Here is a 20,323-nt window from a genome sequence, read left to right as displayed (position 1 = left end):
GACGTAACAGGAGACTAAAGTCCCAAACAGTTTATCCCCACAGCCACAAAGTTATGGTAATCCTAAATTACCCAAGATACTAGTGATGTTTCTTCTAGACAAATAGATTTGTAAGACAGAGATGATTTGTAATCGAGCCATGCCATCTGCCAGCACAGCCAGACAAGACAGGCAAGACGTCAGCCAATGAGAAACCCCTTCAGCATTTGGCTGTTAAGCTCTAAGGGAGCGCCCTTACACATATAATGACCGCGCTTCACGTGACTGGAAGGAATCATCTGAAAACCCAAACAATGCGGATTCAGAACACTCAAAGTTTACACCATAAAAGTGTTGTTTGTGTGAGAACACAAACCCAGAGCTGAGCAACCCTGCCAGCAACGGTGGGAGAGTGCAGCATGAAGCGCACCATGTTAACAGTGACAGTGCTAACAGGCACAGGTGGATCAGGAGCATTCAGTCCCACTGCACTGACAGGAAAGCCCCAATTCATAAAGGCAGACACCTCGGCTGAGGCCGCTACAGATATGTGCCATGTTTTGTCTATTATTAGTCATTCTATTGTCCCTGCACACTCTTAGTCCTCCCTTCGTGTCTGAGGTGGCCCTTCATGACGAGTGTCTTTTTATTCATGGGTTTCCAGCAGGGATGATTAACTTTGTTAATCACTACGTTGCTGCTGTTTATAGGTTCTACAGTCATATATTTTATAAAACGTCTCGTTTCACCTAATCACCTAAACTTTTATACTTTTTTTATTCTTACTGCTCTCAGTCCTGAACTCTGTTGTACTCTGTTGGACACGTGTAATACATTTCTGAAAATATTGAACCATGTACACTTACCTGTCACTTTATTAGCCCCACCTGTCCAACTGTTTATTAAGGCAAATTTCAGCAGAAGACCATACAAGGTACCACTCCTGTCAGCTAAGAACAAGAAACTGATGCTACAATCCACAAAGACTCACCAAAACTGGATGATAGAAGATTGGAAAAATATTGTCTGGTCTGATTTGGATGATTGGGTCAGAATTTGGCATCAACAACATGAAGGCATGGATCCATCCTGCCTTGTATCAACCTTTGGGATGTGATGGAACGTGAATCTGTAGCCACTGTATGATGCTGTCATGTCATTTTTCTGCTTGCTGTCATTTCAGCATACTTAGTCTTTTTATCTTCCTTACCAGTTTTTAAATTAACATTTGCATATGCTAGAACCTTTTTCTGGAACATGGAAATAAATGACGTGTTTAAGTTAAGAACAGAAAGCAGTTTGTGTTACCATGTATGGATTTTATGATGAAAATCCTTTAAAGTTACAAATCCTTTTGTTCAGTACAGCGTTGAGTTCAGCTTCTTATTTTCAATACACTTCATATGATAGTGTGTGTTCATAAATGAAGTTTATCTGTGATTCTAATTACTTTTTTTCAAGATAAATATTTATCTGAAATGAAACCTAAGTTTGTTTTAGTTTTAACGTTTTACCAGCTAGAAAAAGTCATCTGAGGAGAGGATGGAAATACTGCAAGACTCAGGAGGAAGAGTGAAAGAAGTACTTTGATGAAAGAATAATCTGAATAAAAAGTAGGACACAGCAAAGCAGGAAAACCAAAATGAACGAACCTCAAAAAACGAAATATGAAAAGATCAGGAATCCAAAAACATCTTAACAAGCCTGGGATGAGATGGATGGAGTAGACAAGAGGACAACAGACTGAGTAAAGAAGGAGAAAGGTCACCACCCACACTAGTTAAAATCAAGGAAAAATGCTAAAGAAGCAGATATTGCTGGGAAAATCAAACAAAAAAACAAAATAAGAAAAGCCAATCAACATGTAAAGAAATATAAATATGAAAGCAGTAATAAGGGTTGGTTACATATATTCATACCATGGTCCGGGTGAATAGATTCTGTTTAGCTGCAATATGTGGATAAAAAAGTGATAATGCACACCTAAAAAAGAAGTTCCGGTCACATAGCTTAAATGTTCTATATCACTGTGCTGGTTTCTTTAAATAAACGTTTGCTTCATCATCTGGATAAAAACAAGCAGTAAGAGGTGAACTTTTTCTCTGAACTGATGCTTTAATTAACCCATCATGACGATCAGTGTATACATCAATTTCCTTTACTGCTGCAGTTGAGGTTGGTCCGATGTTGTGCCAAGATATGTTTCCCCTGCCAGAATTTGTTTCCCCAGTTTCAGGCATCATTGATTTGTTTCATAGCACTTTTGTTTTGCCCCAAAAAGCACACAATAAAGCTAGATCCTTATGTTATATTTTATTCCGCGGCCATTGGGAGTTTATGGTCATACATGCATTTCATTCCATGTATTCTGCTAAAAACAAGAGTTTTTTCTTAAAAAAAAACAATAGAAATGAAAAATATCTTTTTTTGGCTAATTTACAATATGAAACGCACTTTTTTAAAGTGACTTTGTAATTGAAGTATTTAACAATGGAGAATTTTTAAAGTGTTGTCGTTTCTACTGCAAATTATTGGGGGGCACAGATACTGGCAGGCTGGAACAGCGACCTAACATAATCCGTGTCAATGTTGTTGTACATAAAATATGTGGGAAATAAATTCAAATATGACAATAAACTCCCACAAGCCTCAGAATAAAGCATAATCGTAAACATCCACCCTCTTTTCACGCTTTTTGAGGCAAAATATAAGTGCTATGAAATAAATCAACGATGCAAGAAGTTGTGCCGTGACAGAGGAAACTACCTTTGGCAGGGGAACCACGTAACAAGTAGTCTACTTTTTTAGGGGGAAAAAACAATCTTAACCAAACAAAATAACAAGAATAAAGTACAAAAAACTGACTGAATATTTATTTATTTTGTAAGTGATCATGGTATATGTGGGATAATGGCCTTCAAAGTGTGCATTATATGGAAAGAAAATTATATATATACACAAACACATATACTGTATATATGTATTAAAAAAAAAGGGAAGTTCTAAAAACTATGGATCTATTTGAAATTCTCTGGCATATTGATGAAAACAAATGCTACAAACATTTCTCCTGCAGTTTTGCATTTTCAGCAGCACGAGGGCTGAATTGAAAGGAAATTACACAAGGAAGCCAGTCAAAGCAGCCTTTTAGCTGCACCCACATCTTTGGCTCTCCCCTGGTCTGGTCATTAATATCATGTCACATCGTGTCTGCTCCCATAACCCCATAAATGATCCCAATAATAAAGTAGTTTCACACAATCAGCTGGAAAGTCCAATCTGTAAACTCCTCCATGGCCCGCCTCAGCCGCGTGTCTTTTCTTCCTACTACATCTCCAAATTATTGCTCATTTACTCAGATCATCAGCGTAATTCACCCTGAAATAAATGTGTTTGTTTTTTAAATTAGTAACCAAATCAGAAATTGTGCAGAACACAAGAACATAATTGTGGTGAGGGTTTATCTTGGCTATGCGTGGATAATGAATGCTTTTGTCTTCTCACTAAAGAGCAAGCGAACATGAGTAATAATCAAGGGAGGTTGTTGATTTGGAAGCTTTCCATCTTCTTACTAATTTGAGCGCTTCTTCTAATGCAAATGAATCTGCCACTCGGCTCATAAAGCCTGTTATTTCTGCAGCGCTTCACTGAGACGTAAAGGAGCAAAGATCATCTGGAAAAGGGCAACAATGAAGGGCATAAGTGTGTGTGTGTGCTTAAATGTGACGAAGGATCAACAGTCAAAGTGAAAGGGAGCAGAGAAAACGGTTATCTTGCAGCGGTAAGATACCAGTAGAAATGTCAGCAGTGCTCAAAGTAAGTGTGCAGTGCTGAGGTTCTCAATAGTGGAAGGTTGGCTTGTGGACCAAAAATCCAACTCACCTGCTCTGAAACTGTATGAAAATGCTTCACATTCAAGCATTTATCTCAGTTAGTTAACTTTATATAACCATTCGTTACATTTTTAATACACATATTTTTTACCCCTATTCCATTACAATGATCCCAATATTTCTTAAAAACTCATTAAATATACAGTGCATGGTCCATGTTTTCTGCCCTGTAGTTCATCATCATTCCAGTAGGGGCAGTAGAAGGGCTTTCCCTACTCAATTTAAAACGGCTGCTTCCATCAAACACTTTTGGCAGGAAAAGTTTGGCTAATTTTCAAAACCTTATGGTGAGAATAACTCATCAATTGCTATTCTTATTTCTCTTCTTTTCTGCTTACTGTACCGAAAAAAAGGAAAATTTTAGCCAAATATAAAACTACAGGTACACCATGTTAAAAATGTATGAATCAATGTGAATATTTTTGCATCTTAAACCAACATTGTTGTGAGCAGAAAACAACAAATCACCCAACATAGCATTATTGATTCTATAAACGTTCATTAAGAAAAAAAATATTTTGCAATTTTTTTTGTGGATTTTATCAAAGGGTTTACAGTAAACCCTTGTTTATCGCGGGGGTTACGTTCCAAAAAGAACCCGTGATAGGTAAAATCCGTGAAGTAGAAACCTCTATTTTTTTAACAAGTATTATACAATTAAAAACTCTATTATACATTGAAAAGAAAGAACAAACCATTTTACAGGCTCAAGCATTTGTTTCACAAATAAAAGTACTTTAGAAAAGTTTTTTCAACAAATAACTTCTGTACTGTACTGTCTAATAATAATTTTAATCATCACCGTGAACAGAAAGCTTCAAATTGCGGAGATTGCGGCCCGAGAGTAATTGAATTATACGGGAGAAAATTTAAAATGATTATAAAAAATACAAAGTACAGTTGGACAAATAGTGACTCAGGTGTGTTTCACTGCTCTTCAGACTGAGCTGCTGCATCCTGACTCCACTCTGCAGTGTTTTCTTCTTTTGAAGCCCGCGATGGAGGTGTGTTTGTCCGGGAGAAGAACATAGTGATAGGCAGTTGTTGTCGCTCTTTTTCTATGGGTTTTAAAGAAACTCGAAATTGCAAGAGAATTTGCACGTATGTGTTGTAAATTTGGCAAGCTGATTTACGTACGTTTACATATTAAACTGCAACGTTATTGACGCACAGGTAGAGAAAAAGCGGAGTGACTTTTTAGCCAATCAGAATGCAGAACACGATGCAAATCCGTGAAGTAGCGAAACCGTGAAAAGTAAACCGTGTTATAGCGAGGGATCACTGTACTGTATATCACATCTTATTAAGAAATTTGGATTTCTGTTATTTCTTTGATGCAGTGGGCAAGGATTGATTCATGTACCTGCCCTCTCCTTCTCACCATGGGAGATCAGCTCCATTGAAAGGAGCTATTGAAAGGAGGTGTGCAGAAAGCATCATGACAGCACCCAAACTGGGGATGAGTTACAGCATCTGAACCCCAACAGTTCTGTCTGGTCTTCAGCAAACAAGGATTGAAGCCTCAGACTTGGAAGTGTTTGAAATTATGATCCCAGCTGTTTCTCCTATCTGTCTGGACTAGATGATATGCAAAATGCAAAACCCACAATGAAATCAAAGTCTTTGCATGAAGATGACTATAGAAATATTAGTTACAAAGGGAATCCTGCGGTGGAGTGCAACACTCACAGGACAAATGGGCTGTTTGAATGGTAGCTCAGGAAATAATCAAAGGACCCTCAGGTACAAACAGAAAAACTATAAGACAAATACATATACAAAGACGAATTTTACTATAATTAATCTTTCAATCATTTCAAAGAAATATATAATAGCCAAAAAAAAAATCACAATGTCATCTGTTAAAAGACCCCAAAAAAAAGGAAACAGCATTTTTTTCCATAGTGAATTCATTGGCAAATAACAAGAAATGCAGAAGCTTGCAGAACGGCTGAAAAGTTCCCGCTATGCATTAAATGCTGACTTAGCAGTGCATCATTTATAAACTGAAATTATTCGGTAAAATATCAAACCTGTGAATGAGGTCAGATGTTTTAGCTCCGACATTAAACTCAAAGTTGACATTCAGAAAAATGTCACTGGAAAGCTTAGATATACTGAAAATCAATCTCAGACATTTAAAGCTTCTTAGATATTTCATGACTGTTGAAAAAACACAAAAACATGTCTGAATGTTGGGATTTCTTCCACTTTTATCACAGAGCTTTTCACACACACAACACTATTTGTGGGTTTGGCCAAGGGGGCAATTTAATTTGTTGGTAGATTTTAGAAGCTTCAATAATCAATGTGTACAGCTGTTTTGTCAGCATTTAAAATAGCATCATTTCATCTTTTTTACAAACTGAAATGAACATGTAACATGTTGCCTGTCTGTTAAATAAAGGCATTTGATTTGCTAGTTGTTGATTTTATTTTGATTTTAGAACAGGTAAGCATGAACTTTATCACAATTTTATTGTACATTTTGCAGCAGTCTCCACCAGGGGATGTTTTCATTCATGGAGGAGACTACCTACCACTACAAAGGTCACTGCAGCCCCAACGCTTCTGCTAGTTTTGTTGCTTTAAGTTGAAAAATAAATTTTGTCCTTTTTAAACCGTCATCTGGTGCTGTTTTTTAATCAAATCTGTTTAATCAGAGGAAATTTCTAGAACATTTTTGGGGAAACTGATTTTTTTTTTCTTCAAATTATTGTTTAACAATGAAACACTTTATCTTGGAAAACTCTGTTTAGGTTTTTTTTGCCACGCCCTGTGGTAATCTCTACAGAGAATCACTTTGATAAAAGCTATCACACCCCTGAAGATCTAAAAAGGAAATACGTGCTGCCGTCTAAAGAAGACTGAAAGATTTCTCTGATTCTGTAAAATTGAACCCCACTCTGGCGTTGTCCTGATTTGTAAAGAAAACAGCAGGTCTGTAATGTCTCTAAAAGGACATAATAATAATATATCGGCCAGCAGCAACAGCATTATGCCGCCATCAATGATAAAAACTCTGTAATGTAATTAGTGATAATTCAAATTTCGGCCTCTGTACAACAGTGATTCTTTGACTTGAAGCCAGCTGCTTTGCCAACTTTTTTTATTTATCTCCTTTTTGCTCACACTAATCTTTGCTGTGGGAATAAAGGCACGCTGTGTTGGCTTTATAGCTGTCTTTATGTGAGCTGTAATGGATGTAAGCAGGTTGAGTGATGACAGGCTGGTAAAAATCACCTTTTCCAGAGGTGACTTTAATGCACAGAACAAACAGATATGCTTCAAGACCACAGGAAACACAGCAGATCTCACAGCCTGTGCACGAAAGGTTGTCTTCTTTGTTTTGTTAAAACTACTAAAACTCCCAAAAAACAACAACTTGACATTTCTGGGGGAAAAAAGGAAACTCTGAGGCAGAATCCGAATTCTTCCTGTACCCCTCAGGCTTCTACCTACCCCTCCAACAGTAGGGGCATATAATTATCAGACCGATGTTCTGTATTTTCCAAGTGCTGACAGCTACGCACTATCGTAGCTACCCAGCGACTATTCATGATTTCATCGAGGGGTAGTGTTGTCCGAATTTGAGGACAGCATTTTTACTTAAATCCCCACTTGGAATAATAAATGTAAGGATAAGGGAGAAGCTGAGGGGGTAGGGGAAGTGTGTGGATTCGGCCTGACAGGATATACTTTGTTTTATGGTGTGTAGTGTGTGGTGTGACAGTTAATACATTTTACGCTTTTACACCCTTTCTGGTAAAACCACATTGTTTTAGCAGATCCTCAAAAAAATCTCAAAACAGGAAAAGAACAAAGCATGAAGAAGAATGCCAGAATGTGGCGCTCATCCTCTGATCATCATAAGTACCTCTTATGGGCTAAACATGAGCATGCATCTCATGTGGACCAGAGTTATCATGTCTGGTGAGTTTTCACACCTGCCAAACAAAATGGACCCCCCCAAGGATAGAAAATTTGGGGCAAATTAAAAAAGGACAAAATGTACCCATGTGAATTTTCTACTACAGTAATAAATTTTCAAACATCTGGTTTTGGTCTTAGTATTTGTTCAAAGGAAAAAGCTTGTATTCACATCTCCATAGGTAACCAGCTTACAGTTGGTTTACTTAAATAATTTTTTTTTCCAAAGTTCATTCGCTTGAGAATGGCTGCTGAGTTCAAACGGTAATTGGATTAATACTGTGAAGCAACGTTCACACAACCCCCTCAGCAATGCAAAATCAAACGACCACTTCCAATGATAAGTCTATGTAAGCACGCGTTTCGGGTTTCCGCATTCAAAACTCCTGCGTTGAGTTTCTATGACCTTCATTTGGCTGTACATACAAAAACACACACCCATTGAACGCACACACAAGTTAAACCAGGTTGAACTTTGACCAATAAGGGACTCGGATTTGGTAGCGACGTATGGATGGCGTCCTTTTCATTCACCAAAATGCCAATCCACTGAAAATTGATCTGAATCTGATGGAGGAGAAATTAATAATTGCAGTTTGTGCGGTTTAAGCGCACTCTGAAACATGCATCACATGTCCGGTGTATATGTAGCAAAACACCGGAGCTGTCACTGGCAACACCTGCGTAGCACACGCTCTTTGATAAACTGTAAATGTTTAACTGTGTACGCCAGTGGTTCTCAAACTGTGGGGCGCAGGGGAATCTCAGGGGGGGCGCGAATCACCCGGTGGGACATGGCTCGGAGGGGGGGGGGGGGGGGGTACTAATGTTTGCACGTCGGAATTGTCTTCGCGGTGGAACATAAACAAACGGGATAAGTGTGTAGGTGTGTATGTGCTGAAACCGATGTGTCTTAGCTTGCGCGGTTCTTTGTTAAAGACTGCTAAGACAATAAGCTATTCTCTTTTTTTAAGTTGTAGCATTGAGAGACTTGTTTTGCACAGCAGCAGGGTTCTATCAGCCTTCCCATTCATCCGTACACAGCACAGGCTTTGCCATGTTATTTTTCCATTGAAGCAGCTCTCCAAATAAACCCATCATTATCAACAACAGCCCTGAACACCTCCAACACTGCTGCTCTCCATCTGTCTTCCACTGCCACCACAAAGCCATGCATGAACTGAGACCTGCCTGTCCAGGCGGAGTTCGCTTCACCGCAGAGCCAAACACTGGATCACTGATCTAAACAGCCATCAGACTCTGACAGAGCTCCAACTCGGAAATGAGAAAGTGTAATATTTCTTGCCTATAACCAGTCACGAACACACAAATCATCCGTAGTGAGGAACGCGTGCAGCCAGGTGCATTTTGTGTAGTCACGAAACAATTCTATAAATGCTGTGAGACTCAACTCCAGTCATCATCACACTAAATGTCAGCTTGATAAAGCTTAATTTGATTGACGCTCTGCTCTTACCGTAGAGAATAGTCACCATGGAAACTGGCATGACCAAGATGCCCAGGAGCATGTCAGCAACTGCGAGTGACATCAGGAAGTAGTTTGTGGCATTTTGCAGCTTCTTCTCCAAGGACACGGCCAGAATCACCAGGATGTTCCCCATGACCGTGACGGCGATCACCACCAGAATCAGCAGCGATGCCCAGTTCTTCTCCTCCGGCAGATGTGAAGGTGCACACTGAGATCCGTAAAGTCCAGCTGCACCGCGCTGAGACCAGTTCCCCAACTGCCTGTCTACTGTGCTGCGTGCCACGTCAACCCCCTTACAATCCAAGCTTGTTGCATTCCCAACTCTGTGGACATTTTCCTCAAGTCCAGGCGGAGGCCAGGGTTTGGACTCCAGAGCTGTGATAGCTCTGATAGTGTGGGAGATCAGCTCTGACATGTTACCTCCACGCAGGTTCATGCTGTCAGATCAGGAGAACTATAGAAAATCACCACTTACTGAGTCAAGAAAGAGCCAGAAACTCACAACTATTCATTTCTTTGCCTTTTCCCATCTTTCAGTTTTGTCCCTTGAATTGTCATTTACGTTCACTTATCCATCCCATCATCTCAGAGGAAATTGGAGCCGTAAATATGTCTTGTCTGTCAGGATCCACATCCTGTATAAACGTGTTCACCACTTTAACAAAATGTCAAAAATCCAAGTGCTGGAATTATCGTGACTCACGTCTTCACAGAAAAGGGGGGAGGCGTCTCTTCTCCGGATCATAGAATCCATTTGAAGTCATCCCTGAAGAGTGGAAGATGTGTTCATGCTAAAAATGCTACATCCGTGCCAAATCTGGGTTATAGAAAATCTGCATGTGTTCCAAGGGTTAAAGCAGTTTTCCAGTTAGTCTGTTTCTCTTCAGACGCATGATCTGGTCCTTATAGAAAACTATATCCTAGAGTGAAACTGGTTTGATGAATGGAAACTCTTGTGGAAACTGGTGCTGGTTTGGATGGTGGATCCACAGATGCGATTGCTCTGTGAGCATGGGTGGGAATCCTGGCTTCCTGGTCTCAGCTCATCCGTGTACCTGCGAGGCAGTCTGCAGCTGACAAGGATGGATGACGAACAGGATGGGTTCTTACAAGTGTGTGTCCATGTGCCTCCAACTTTCCCCTCACACACAGTCACTCCATCCTGCCGTTAAAGTTCTGCCTCCTCTGAAGAATACTTTTCTCTTCACAAGCAAACAGCGTCAGCCCTCACGAGATTTTAAATATTCCATAAATGCCCACCCCCCCTCACCCCTTTACTCACATAAACCTTCAGTGAAAAACATCAGCCGCTCCATGCACGTCTTCCAAAAAGCACCACAGACCACGTTCCTCCCAAACCTTCCTCCTTCCCGCACTGTATTTCCACATAATGTCACTTTCCAAAATGGAAAACTGATTGAGAGGCAGAGGGAAAAACCGGAGTGTCTGTGAGGTCTTCCTGTGGTCTTTCAGGTTTCCAGAGGAGTGCAGTCAAGTAGTTGAGTCGTCATTGTGAGTGACCGGGAGCTGAATGTTTTTGCGCTCTGGCTGCTTCTTTCATGCAGCCTCTCTTCCTCTCTGTGGGGATCTCCAGCTCTCTCTCTCTCTCTCTGTCTTCTCACCCAGGGTCTCTCGCTCCCTTGAACCGTATTGGCTGTCTCCCTCAACCATGTCTTGTTCTCTCTTCCATTGTGCCTGTTTCCTATTTTCTCGTTGAGTTTTTCTGGTTCTGTACATATTTTTGTAGAGTTAATTTTGAGTCAACTAGCCTCATATTAAGATAACGTACATGAACAAACATGTGCCAGTTTAAATTTACCAAAAGGTTTGATTTAAAGAATAAATAAAACTCATTTTAGTCGGCTTTTCAGGATGTAGCTGAAACATGTTCTTTAATTTCAAACAGTTTGTAGGTTTTTTTGTTTGATTTGGATCAGCCTAATACAACCCTTAATATTTCATTTACCAAATTGCGTGAAATTAAACAATAAATTGCTCATCCTCTGTAAATAGGATTTGTAGGTGATTTACAAAAACTGACTGCAACAGCAGCAAAGTGCAGAATTTAAAGAAAAATTCAGCAAGCGCTAAGAGTTTCATGTTAAATCAGTGCAACAGAGAGGAGGGAATGAGCACAAGGAATGGAGAGCTACTGGAACAAATGAAAACGGTTGCACCTCTTGAAGATAGTCTAATCTATCGCACATAGGTTGTGTGTTGTTTTCAGTGACACAAGTTTGAAGGTGAATCACTAAGGCTTATTCCAGTGCACAGCCAGCAGCTGGTCAGCCCGTATCTGTGCTGACCATGATGATAGTCAGTTTACACATGCCAACAGCCCCACAAAAAAACTCAAAAAATCTCCTCAGTTAAGAATGAAAGGCCAGATAGTTTTTGCACCCTCAGATCCACTAATCTCAGAGGAGACAGTCCAGGACTTTTTAATCTTTACTCCAAGAACAATAGACTGTGAAAAAACTGTGGATTTGCAGTCCTACAGAAGAACAGGCAACTATGCAGTTGTAAAGCTGCATGCACTACGAACACGATTTGCGTGACGGGACGGCCAGTTACAATGTTAAATCAGAGGTTCTGCGGCGCGATTTGAGCAGCGGGCATGGCGCGGCGAGAGTTCAATTCAATTCAATTTTATTTGTATAGCCCAAAATCACAACAACAGTCGTCTCGATGGGCTTCGAAGTAAAACATGAAATCAAAAGGATCACGAATACAAAGAGTTCAATAGAAAAATACTAAAATGAACTAACAAACTGACTAAGCTATACTGGCATCCCTGCCCTTAGACCCCCCTTCGCGGTAAGGAAAAACTCCCAAAAAAACCGGATTCCGGAAAAAACGAAGAAACCTCAGGGGTGCCCACATGAAGGAGGGATCCTCCCCCAGGACGGACAGGCGATTTACCAGAAATCTTAGAGAAGAATTAACTTATCTAAATCTACAACTACATATATAAAAGTCCAGCAGACGAGCTTCATCCAGCCGTGGTTGTGGGGACAGTCAAAGGCGCGAGTCGAGCCGGAGACAGGAACCACAGCCAGGTGTAGGAGCAGGAGCAGAGACGAGGTACTCGGTCAGGTACAGAGCAGAGACGAGCCAGAGATGAGCCAGAGGCAGGATCCACAGCCAGGTGTAGGAGCAGGAGCAAAGGCGAGGTAAACGGTCAGGAACTGGAGCACGGATGAGCCAACTGGAGTCTGGAAGCACTCCCACTCCCCAGGAGGGGAGAGGAAAAGAGGGACAATACATGAATCGCACTGCACCAAACAGAGGCATGGAGAACTAAATGATAAATTATGATCAAGAATAGAGGAGAGGAAGGGTAGAAGTAAAAAAGGAAAGAGGACAGAACCCCAGTGCACCATAGTTACCCCAGCTTCAACTTCTAGCAGCCTTTTAAAAGAAATAGTTATTATTAAGTTTAATTTAAACACATTAACATTAAGTTAAATAATCTCTGAATACTAGCTAGTCTGACAATAAGCCTGTCCAAAGAGGAATGTTTTCAGTCTAGCTTTGAATGTAGAAACTGAGTCGGCTTCTCTTACATGAGCTGGGAGTTTATTCCATAAGACAGGGGCTTGGTGGCTAAACGCTCTACCTCCAACCGTACTTTTACTAATTCTAGGAACCACAAGCAGTCCTGCATTTTGCGAGCGAAGTGTTCTGATTGGTTGGTAAGGGACTATGAGGTCCTTAATATAGGACGGGGCCATTCCATGTAAGGCCTTATAGGTTAACAGGAGGATCTTGAACTTGATTCTGGAATCAACTGGGAGCCAATGGAGCGAAACTAACACAGGAGTGATGTGATCTCTTCTGCTAGTTCCAGCTAACAATCTAGCAGCTGCGTTCTGAACAAGCTGGAGACTTCTTAAGGAACTCTTAGGACACGCTGCTAACAAGGAGTTACAGTAATCCAGCCTCGACGTAACAAATGCATGGATGAGTTTTTCAGCATCACTCTTAGAAAGTATATTTCTGATCTTAGCAATATTTCGCAGGTGAAAAAAGGCAGTTCTACATGCCTGAGATATGTGAGCCTTAAATGATAAATCCTGGTCAAGTAAAACCCCAAGGTTTCTAACTGTGGAATTGGGGGCTATACTTATACCATCCAGGGAGACTATCTGAGCAGACAGAGCATCTCTGAGGTTTTTAGGACCAAGTATAATGACCTCAGTTTTTTCTGGGTTCAAGAGAAGGTAATTAATTGTCATCCAGGTCTTGATGTCACTGATGCAGGCGTTCAGTTTCTCTATCTGGTCATTCTGGTCAGGCTTCATGGATAAATACAACTGCGTATCGTCGGCATAACAATGAAAATTAATGCTGTGTTTCCTGATTATGTTTCCTAGGGGTAACATATAAAGCGTAAACAGGATCGGTCCCAAGACTGAGCCCTGTGGGACTCCATAGTTGACTCGAGTGCACTGAGAGGAATGGCCATTTACATTAACGAACTGATACAGATAGGATTTAAACCACTGGAGAGCAGATCCTCTGATCCCTATGTCCTGCTCTAATCTATGGAGTAAAATACCGTGGTCGATAGTGTCAAAGGCAGCACTGAGGTCCAACAGGACCAGAATAGAAAGTAGTCCCTTTTCTGAGGCCAATAACAAGTCATTAGAGACTCTAACTAGTGCAGTTTCCGTACTGTGGTGAGGTCTAAACCCCGACTGAAAGTCTTCAAAGTGGCTGTTGTCCTGTAGGTGGCAGTAAAGCTGCTTAACTACAACTCTTTCTAGGATTTTAGAAATAAAGGGCAGGTTTGATATCGGTCTATAGTTGGCCAAGATGCTAGGATCCAAACTGGGCTTTTTCAGAAGAGGTTTAACAACTGCATATTTAAAAGACTGTGGCACGTAACCCGTTTCCAGAGAGGCATTTATCATTGTTAATATGGGATCATTAATTAGGGGAAAAGTTTCTTTAAAAAGTCTAGTGGGAATTGGGTCTAACAGACACGTTGAGGATTTGGAGGACGTAATAATTGATGTTATTTCCGCTTGATCCACAGCAGTGAAGCAGTCTAATGTTACAGAGGTTTCTATGGATGCCTCCATTTCTACCGCTTCAGCCTGTTCTGGGCTGATAATAGGAATAACTTGATTTAACTTATGTCTAATATTTGAGATTTTACTATCGAAAAATGTAAGAAAATCATCAGAGCTGAGAGAAACAGGAACATGTGGTTCTACTGAGCTCTGACTGCGAGTTAATTTAGCTATAGTGCTAAAAAGAAATCTTGGATTGTTTCCATTCTCTGATATTAAGGTTGAATAGTACTGGCTTCTAGCTCTACGCAGAGCTTTTTTATAATTTAATAGGCTATGTTTCCAGATATCCAGAGACTGCTCTGAACCGGAGCGGCGCCATTCTCTTTCCAACTTACGGGTTTCTCATTTAAGAGAACGAGTTTCAGCGTTAAACCACGGTGCTACTCGGTTTTGTCTGACGAACTTAGGTTTCAAGGGGGCAACAACATCGAGTGTACTCCTGAGGGCTTGTAAGGCATCATTAACAAAGTGGTCATTTATACTAGGACTGATACTATGGGAGCTGGTCTCAGAGTATTTTCTCAGAATATCACTAAGTACTGGCTGAACTGTGTGTTTAAACTCAGACACAGAACGGTCAGTTAAGGTTCTTCTAAGTTGTTTCTTATTCACTGGGACAGAAGGATGTTCCAGTGTAAACTGGAAGGTAATCAGAAAGTGATCAGAAATGATGGGGTTAAGAGGAAGGACACTCAGCTGGCTGATCTCTATCCCATGGGTTAGAACAAGGTCCAGGGTGTGCTTATGACAGTGAGTGGGTTCATTCACACTTTGGGTGAAACCAACATCATCTAATAAAGCTGCAAAAGCCTTTCCTAGGCAGTCACTGGGGTCATCAACATGAATATTAAAATCCCCTAATATTATAGTTTGATCAGAATCTAAGACAATAGTCGATAGGAAGTCGGAAAACTCAGTTAAAAATTCTGAATATGGGCCGGGGGGGCGATAAATAATTATGAGTAAAACCGGTTTTCGAGTTTTCCTGTTTGGGTGACTTAAAGACAATATGATGCTTTCAAATGAATTATAAGCATTTTTAACTTTAGGGCTGAGAAGTAAGCTAGACTGTGATATTACTGCCAAACCACCTCCTTTCCCTGAAATCCTGGATTTCTGATAGTTAGCATAAGTGGGGGGGGTTGCTTCATTCAGTCTAACATAGTCATCCTGATGGAGCCAAGTTTCTGTTAAGGCTAAAAGACTAAGATTGTTATCAGTAATTAACTCGTTGACTAAGAGGGACTTGGAGGAAATGGATCGAATGTTTAATAAACCGCATTTAATGACATCATAATTCTGCTTGTGAGAACTGCTGTCTGTCACTTTAAGGTTTCTAGGACGCACTCCTTTCATTTGTCTTTCAGCACATAAGCTAAAGCTAGGACCTGCTTGACTTTCCCTGCATGGGTTTTGCACCGGCACTAACCCTAAGGGAGGTTCAGAGGAGCGTTTTACACTGAGAGTTCAAATATTTGAACTTTGGCAAGGTTGCCATGTCGCGTCAACCAATCGGGGACTCTGCTTTGTGCGCATGATAAATATAGTGGGCATAATACAAATCCAACATTGCGAATCGATGTGACCGTTCTCATCCTGAACTTCCATCCATCCATTTCATTTGTCTGCTGTATCACTGTCAGGGACGCAGGGTTGCTGGAGCCTGTCCCAGCTACTGTTGGGTGAAGGCGGGGTATACCCTGGACAGGTCTCCAGCTTGTCCCAGGGCCCATGGGGCTGGAGCGAGCATGCCTGCCCGCCACGTCGTGTCCCAGAAGGCTGACTGGCGGCCAGACAGAGAGCAGCTTCGGCATGAGGAAGCAGCCTGCTCAGGCCTCCTGAACTTTATGACATTGTTCGTATTTCTTATTTTCTTACATCAAGAAAATGATTAAAAAAAATGTCCTCTAATTTTGTTCTTGTTTTTATTTTTATTGCGGACAGCAAGATCAAGATTAATTTTCTTCATATACATCCTTCATAATTAGGAAAATGCTACAAGAACTTGTTAAAAACACTAAAATCACAATTTTTCAGTGGGTCTTTATTAAGGCTATGATATATTTACTAATCAGGAGTTTAAGAAAAAGTAAAATCATTTGATCATGGATCGCAAAAAAAAACCCACCTTAATAAAACATTTGTTTTATGAGGAAACATTTGTTTTATTATTGTAGAAATTTCTGAAAAGAGACAAAGACTGATGGTGACTCAGTATCAGCTGACTCACCCATGGCTGTCGTCTGAGCTGCTGAGATGAGATTATGTCCTATTTCTAAGTAAACAGGTTTGAAATCTGGGACAGGAGCCACCACAACCATGCTGGGTCTTTTAATCTTTTTCACAGTTGTGATGGCATCTGGCTGGGCTGCGACTTCTGAAACAGGAAAATTAATGATGGAGGTTCCTCTATGAAATGACTCAATAAGTTCTTTATTTTATGACTTAAGTCACTGAACATCTTTCTTGAATTTTGGAACCCATTTTAAAGATGTGCATATCAAAGTACTGTAAGAAAAATGTGAGGTAAATCTGGAAAAGGTTGGTGCTTTCTGAATTTACATTGTAGCTAATTGAAAATGATTTTGTGAAGCTGACATTCTAGACATGGACATGTTTGTTCAGTTTAGCATTGTAGCCAAACTCATGGTAGATGAGCAAAAATGCTCCTCTTTGAGCGCATGTTCCAGGAGTTTAAATGTGTTAAGTTTTCTTTAAATGATGAGCAGAACTTCTTCCTATGTGGTTTATTGGTGGTTGTCAAACAGCTTTGTGTTGCATTGCTGCCACCACCAATGCTGAAGTATGGATCAGAATGTCTTTTCTACCCTTCTTTAGTAGCACCTACATTTTCCTGAACAACTTTGTTTTCTTCTGAAGTAAAAGTAAAACAGTTCAGTTACGTTGCATGTTGTAAACATTCCTGCATATCTTCAGTTTTCCTGTTTGAATATTCTCTGTTGTTCTGCATACTTGTCATGAGCAGAACAGATGTCTTCTTCTGCGTTTAAATACAGGATTGTAAATAGAATTGTGCATCACCACCCCTTAGGGCCTAATGGTTATCTCTTTGTTTCACTATAAGTTGTTTTAACAGACAGAATAAAAACAAATGTTCCTATTTAAAATTCCCAATCATTGCCTATCATGCTACTTGGGAGTAAAATAATAATGGAAGACCCTCCTTCTGTGGATTTAATCAGGTTTACTTTCATAAACGAAGACAGTAGACAGGTGTGTGTGATTCTGAGATTGAGGTGTGTGTTAATTGACGCATTCAAACATATTTTGGGTGGGCTGTGTTAAAACACCAATTCATGTCTATACCTCAGTAACCTAACACTGGCCCATCTGCGGTGCAGTCCGTCTCACGAATGTCAGTTCATTTACATTGACTCTGTTGCATCTTTGGTCCATCCCCCCTCCCCCCTGGATCTCGGAGTAGTGGTTTGTTCTGTCAACGGGTAATTTGTCCTGCTCCCTTAGGTAATCCTACATTTAAACAATCAAACCCCATGCATGACTGCCTGCCTGTCTGCAAAACTGACAGCCTGCCATCCTCAGTCTCTACATCAGCTGAAAATAAAAGCTCTTACCCGGAAAGCTGTGTCCGAATTTGGATTCAACCTTCCACCCACCTGCCATAACTGAAAAGTCTCGCCAACAGGGATCCAGCGGACAACTCTTCTTCCCCAGACCGCGCTCAACAACTTAATTCTCCTCTTAACCCGGAACTTTTGAGACACCAACAATGATACTTGCCCTGGACCACAGATTTAATTTCATCGGCGGTCAGCTTTCCCAGCTTCCACAACAATTTTCCTCTTTCTCTCTCACAGCAGCGCAACCTGCGTCGGCCCCGCCCACTTCTGCTCCTCCAGCGAGTCCGCCAGGAGCTACAAGAGAAACCCATATCCATCCCGGACCTGGATAATTGCAGGGGCTTCCTCCTGCAGTGTACTATAGTTTTTGAACAAAAACCCTATACCTATACAACTGACAAAGCAAAAATCTGCTACATTGTCAGTTTAATAGCGGGAAAAGCGCTGCAGTGGGCGGAGTCTTCTTTTGATCAACATGGCTTTGGGCACCTTTCACACCCCGAATTTTTGAATGAAATAAGCTGTGTGTTTGACCACCCTGTGAGTGGGCGTGACTCAGTCAACTGATGAATATCAAACAGGGCTGTTTACCTTGGGACTCTGGACTCACCGAACAGCTTTAGGATGAACTGGCAAGCAGAGATCAACCTCCTAGCCTAAATGATCTGATCACCCTGACCATCCGACTGGACAACCGTTTAAGACACCGGGCTAAAGAATGAAGATTCAGTCTACTTCCACCCAGTCCAGGTACTTCCATCTCTCACACACCATTCTTGCATCCCCAATTCTTCAACTGAGTAGCCCATGCATTTGGCCATGCCCATCTCTCAGCTGACGAACACCAGAGATGCATATCAGCTGGAGTCTGCATCTACTGTGGTGGGCCTGGCCATTCAGTAGCCTCCTGCCCTGTCCGGCCAAAAGACATTGGTCATCAGTAGCGGCGGGGGTACTGGCAACCACTTCTACTTCCAAGTCCGGTCAGGGGGCATTCTTCACGCCAAGCCTGTCACCCTGGAGGGACACACAGCATCTTGCTACTTAAGAGCCGGTTTTGGTGGCCCACAATGAAACAGGATGCTCATGAGTAAGTTGCTGCCTGCCCTGTCTGTTCTCGCAATAAAACTTCCCACTAGCCTCCGGCTTCTCCCAGCCCATTCCTGGACGACCTTGGTCCCATATCGCCTTGGACTTTGTAACCGGTCTGCTGCCCTCACAACGTAGTGTTAAATACTACCATCCTTACAGTTGGGGACCACTATTATAAGGCTGTCCTTTATGTAGGACTCCCTCAACTCCCAACAGATACAGAGACTGCAAACCTCCTTGTTCGCAATGTATTTCGTCTTCATAGCCAACCCCTTGAGATCTTGTCGGAGAGAGGGCCCCAATTCACCTCCCAAGTCTGAAAGGCATTTTGCAGGTCTATCTGTGGCTCTTTTAGTTTCTCCTCAGGTTTCCACCCTCAAACTAATGAGCAAGCTGAACAACCAGGATCAACCAGAATCTGGAGACTGCAGTGTGTTGCTGAGGCAAACCCCTTCTCCACCTTCAACATCTGGACTAGATCGAGTATGTTCACCATTCCCTGTCTAGTACAGCAACTGGCCTTCCTCCTTTTGAATGGCTATCAACCACTGTTGTTTCCGGCCCAGGAGGAGGTAGCAGTGCCACCTGTCCAACTGCATATCCATCTGTGCCAAAAGGTTTGGAAGGTGGCCCGCCAAGTGCTCATGCACGCCCAAGAACGCACCTGTCGAACCACGGATACAAGGCGGGTCTCAGCACCTCCTTACTCCCCTGGGCACAAGGTTTACCTCTCCTCCAGGAACAAACCCTTCATGTGTCTAACTTCAAGCCTGTATGCTCCAGCACTCTGGTCCCTCCTTCCGTACCCCCTCCTCCCGCCCGTCTGGTGGGTGGCTGGCCAGCCTACTCTGTCCAAGTCCAGGTCCTCATGGATTGGGAGGGGTATGGCCCTGAGGAGCGTGCCTGAGTCCCCCGATCTTTTATTTAGGACTCCTCCTTGATCCAGGATCTGAGGCGTCACCGCCCAGACCGGTTTCTGTCGCCAATCCTGCCATTCTTCCTTCAAAGATCCTGCCCGGCCCCATAGCGGCCACCCGCCTGTTTGCTCCTCTGACTGCCAGCCAGTCTACTTACCAGCCAGTCTGCCTGCCTGCTTGCAAAACTGCCAGCCCGCCATCCTCACTATCTACACCAGTTGAAAATAAAATCTGCTACCTGGAAAGCCGTGTCCACATTTGGATTCCACACACCTACCATAACAGTTATCGCGTGAGTACGTCACCATAAACATGAAACTAAGTCTTAGTATTAGCTTGA

At 41.7% G+C, this 20,323-nt stretch overlaps 1 protein-coding gene across 1 annotated transcript in view; it reads right to left on the bottom strand.

The window, feature by feature from the left end:
- The window catches only part of htr2aa (5-hydroxytryptamine (serotonin) receptor 2A, genome duplicate a), a 179,017-nt gene extending 169,138 nt beyond the window's left edge, over positions 1–9,879 (bottom strand). The window contains exon 1 of the mRNA XM_004081654.5: positions 9,280–9,879. Within this exon, the coding sequence (XP_004081702.1) occupies positions 9,280–9,727 (448 nt within the window). The 5' untranslated portion in view covers positions 9,728–9,879. The remainder of the gene's footprint in view (positions 1–9,279) is intronic.
- Positions 9,880–20,323: the final 10,444 nt, after the last annotated feature.

The sequence above is a fragment of the Oryzias latipes genome, chromosome 21, assembly GCF_053564925.1.
Source record: "Oryzias latipes strain Hd-rR chromosome 21, Olatipes_Hd-rR_3.1".
Classification (NCBI taxonomy): Eukaryota; Metazoa; Chordata; class Actinopteri; order Beloniformes; family Adrianichthyidae; genus Oryzias; species Oryzias latipes.
The sequence above is the reverse complement of the archived record's forward strand: the minus strand, read 5'-3'. Positions and strand labels throughout refer to the sequence as shown.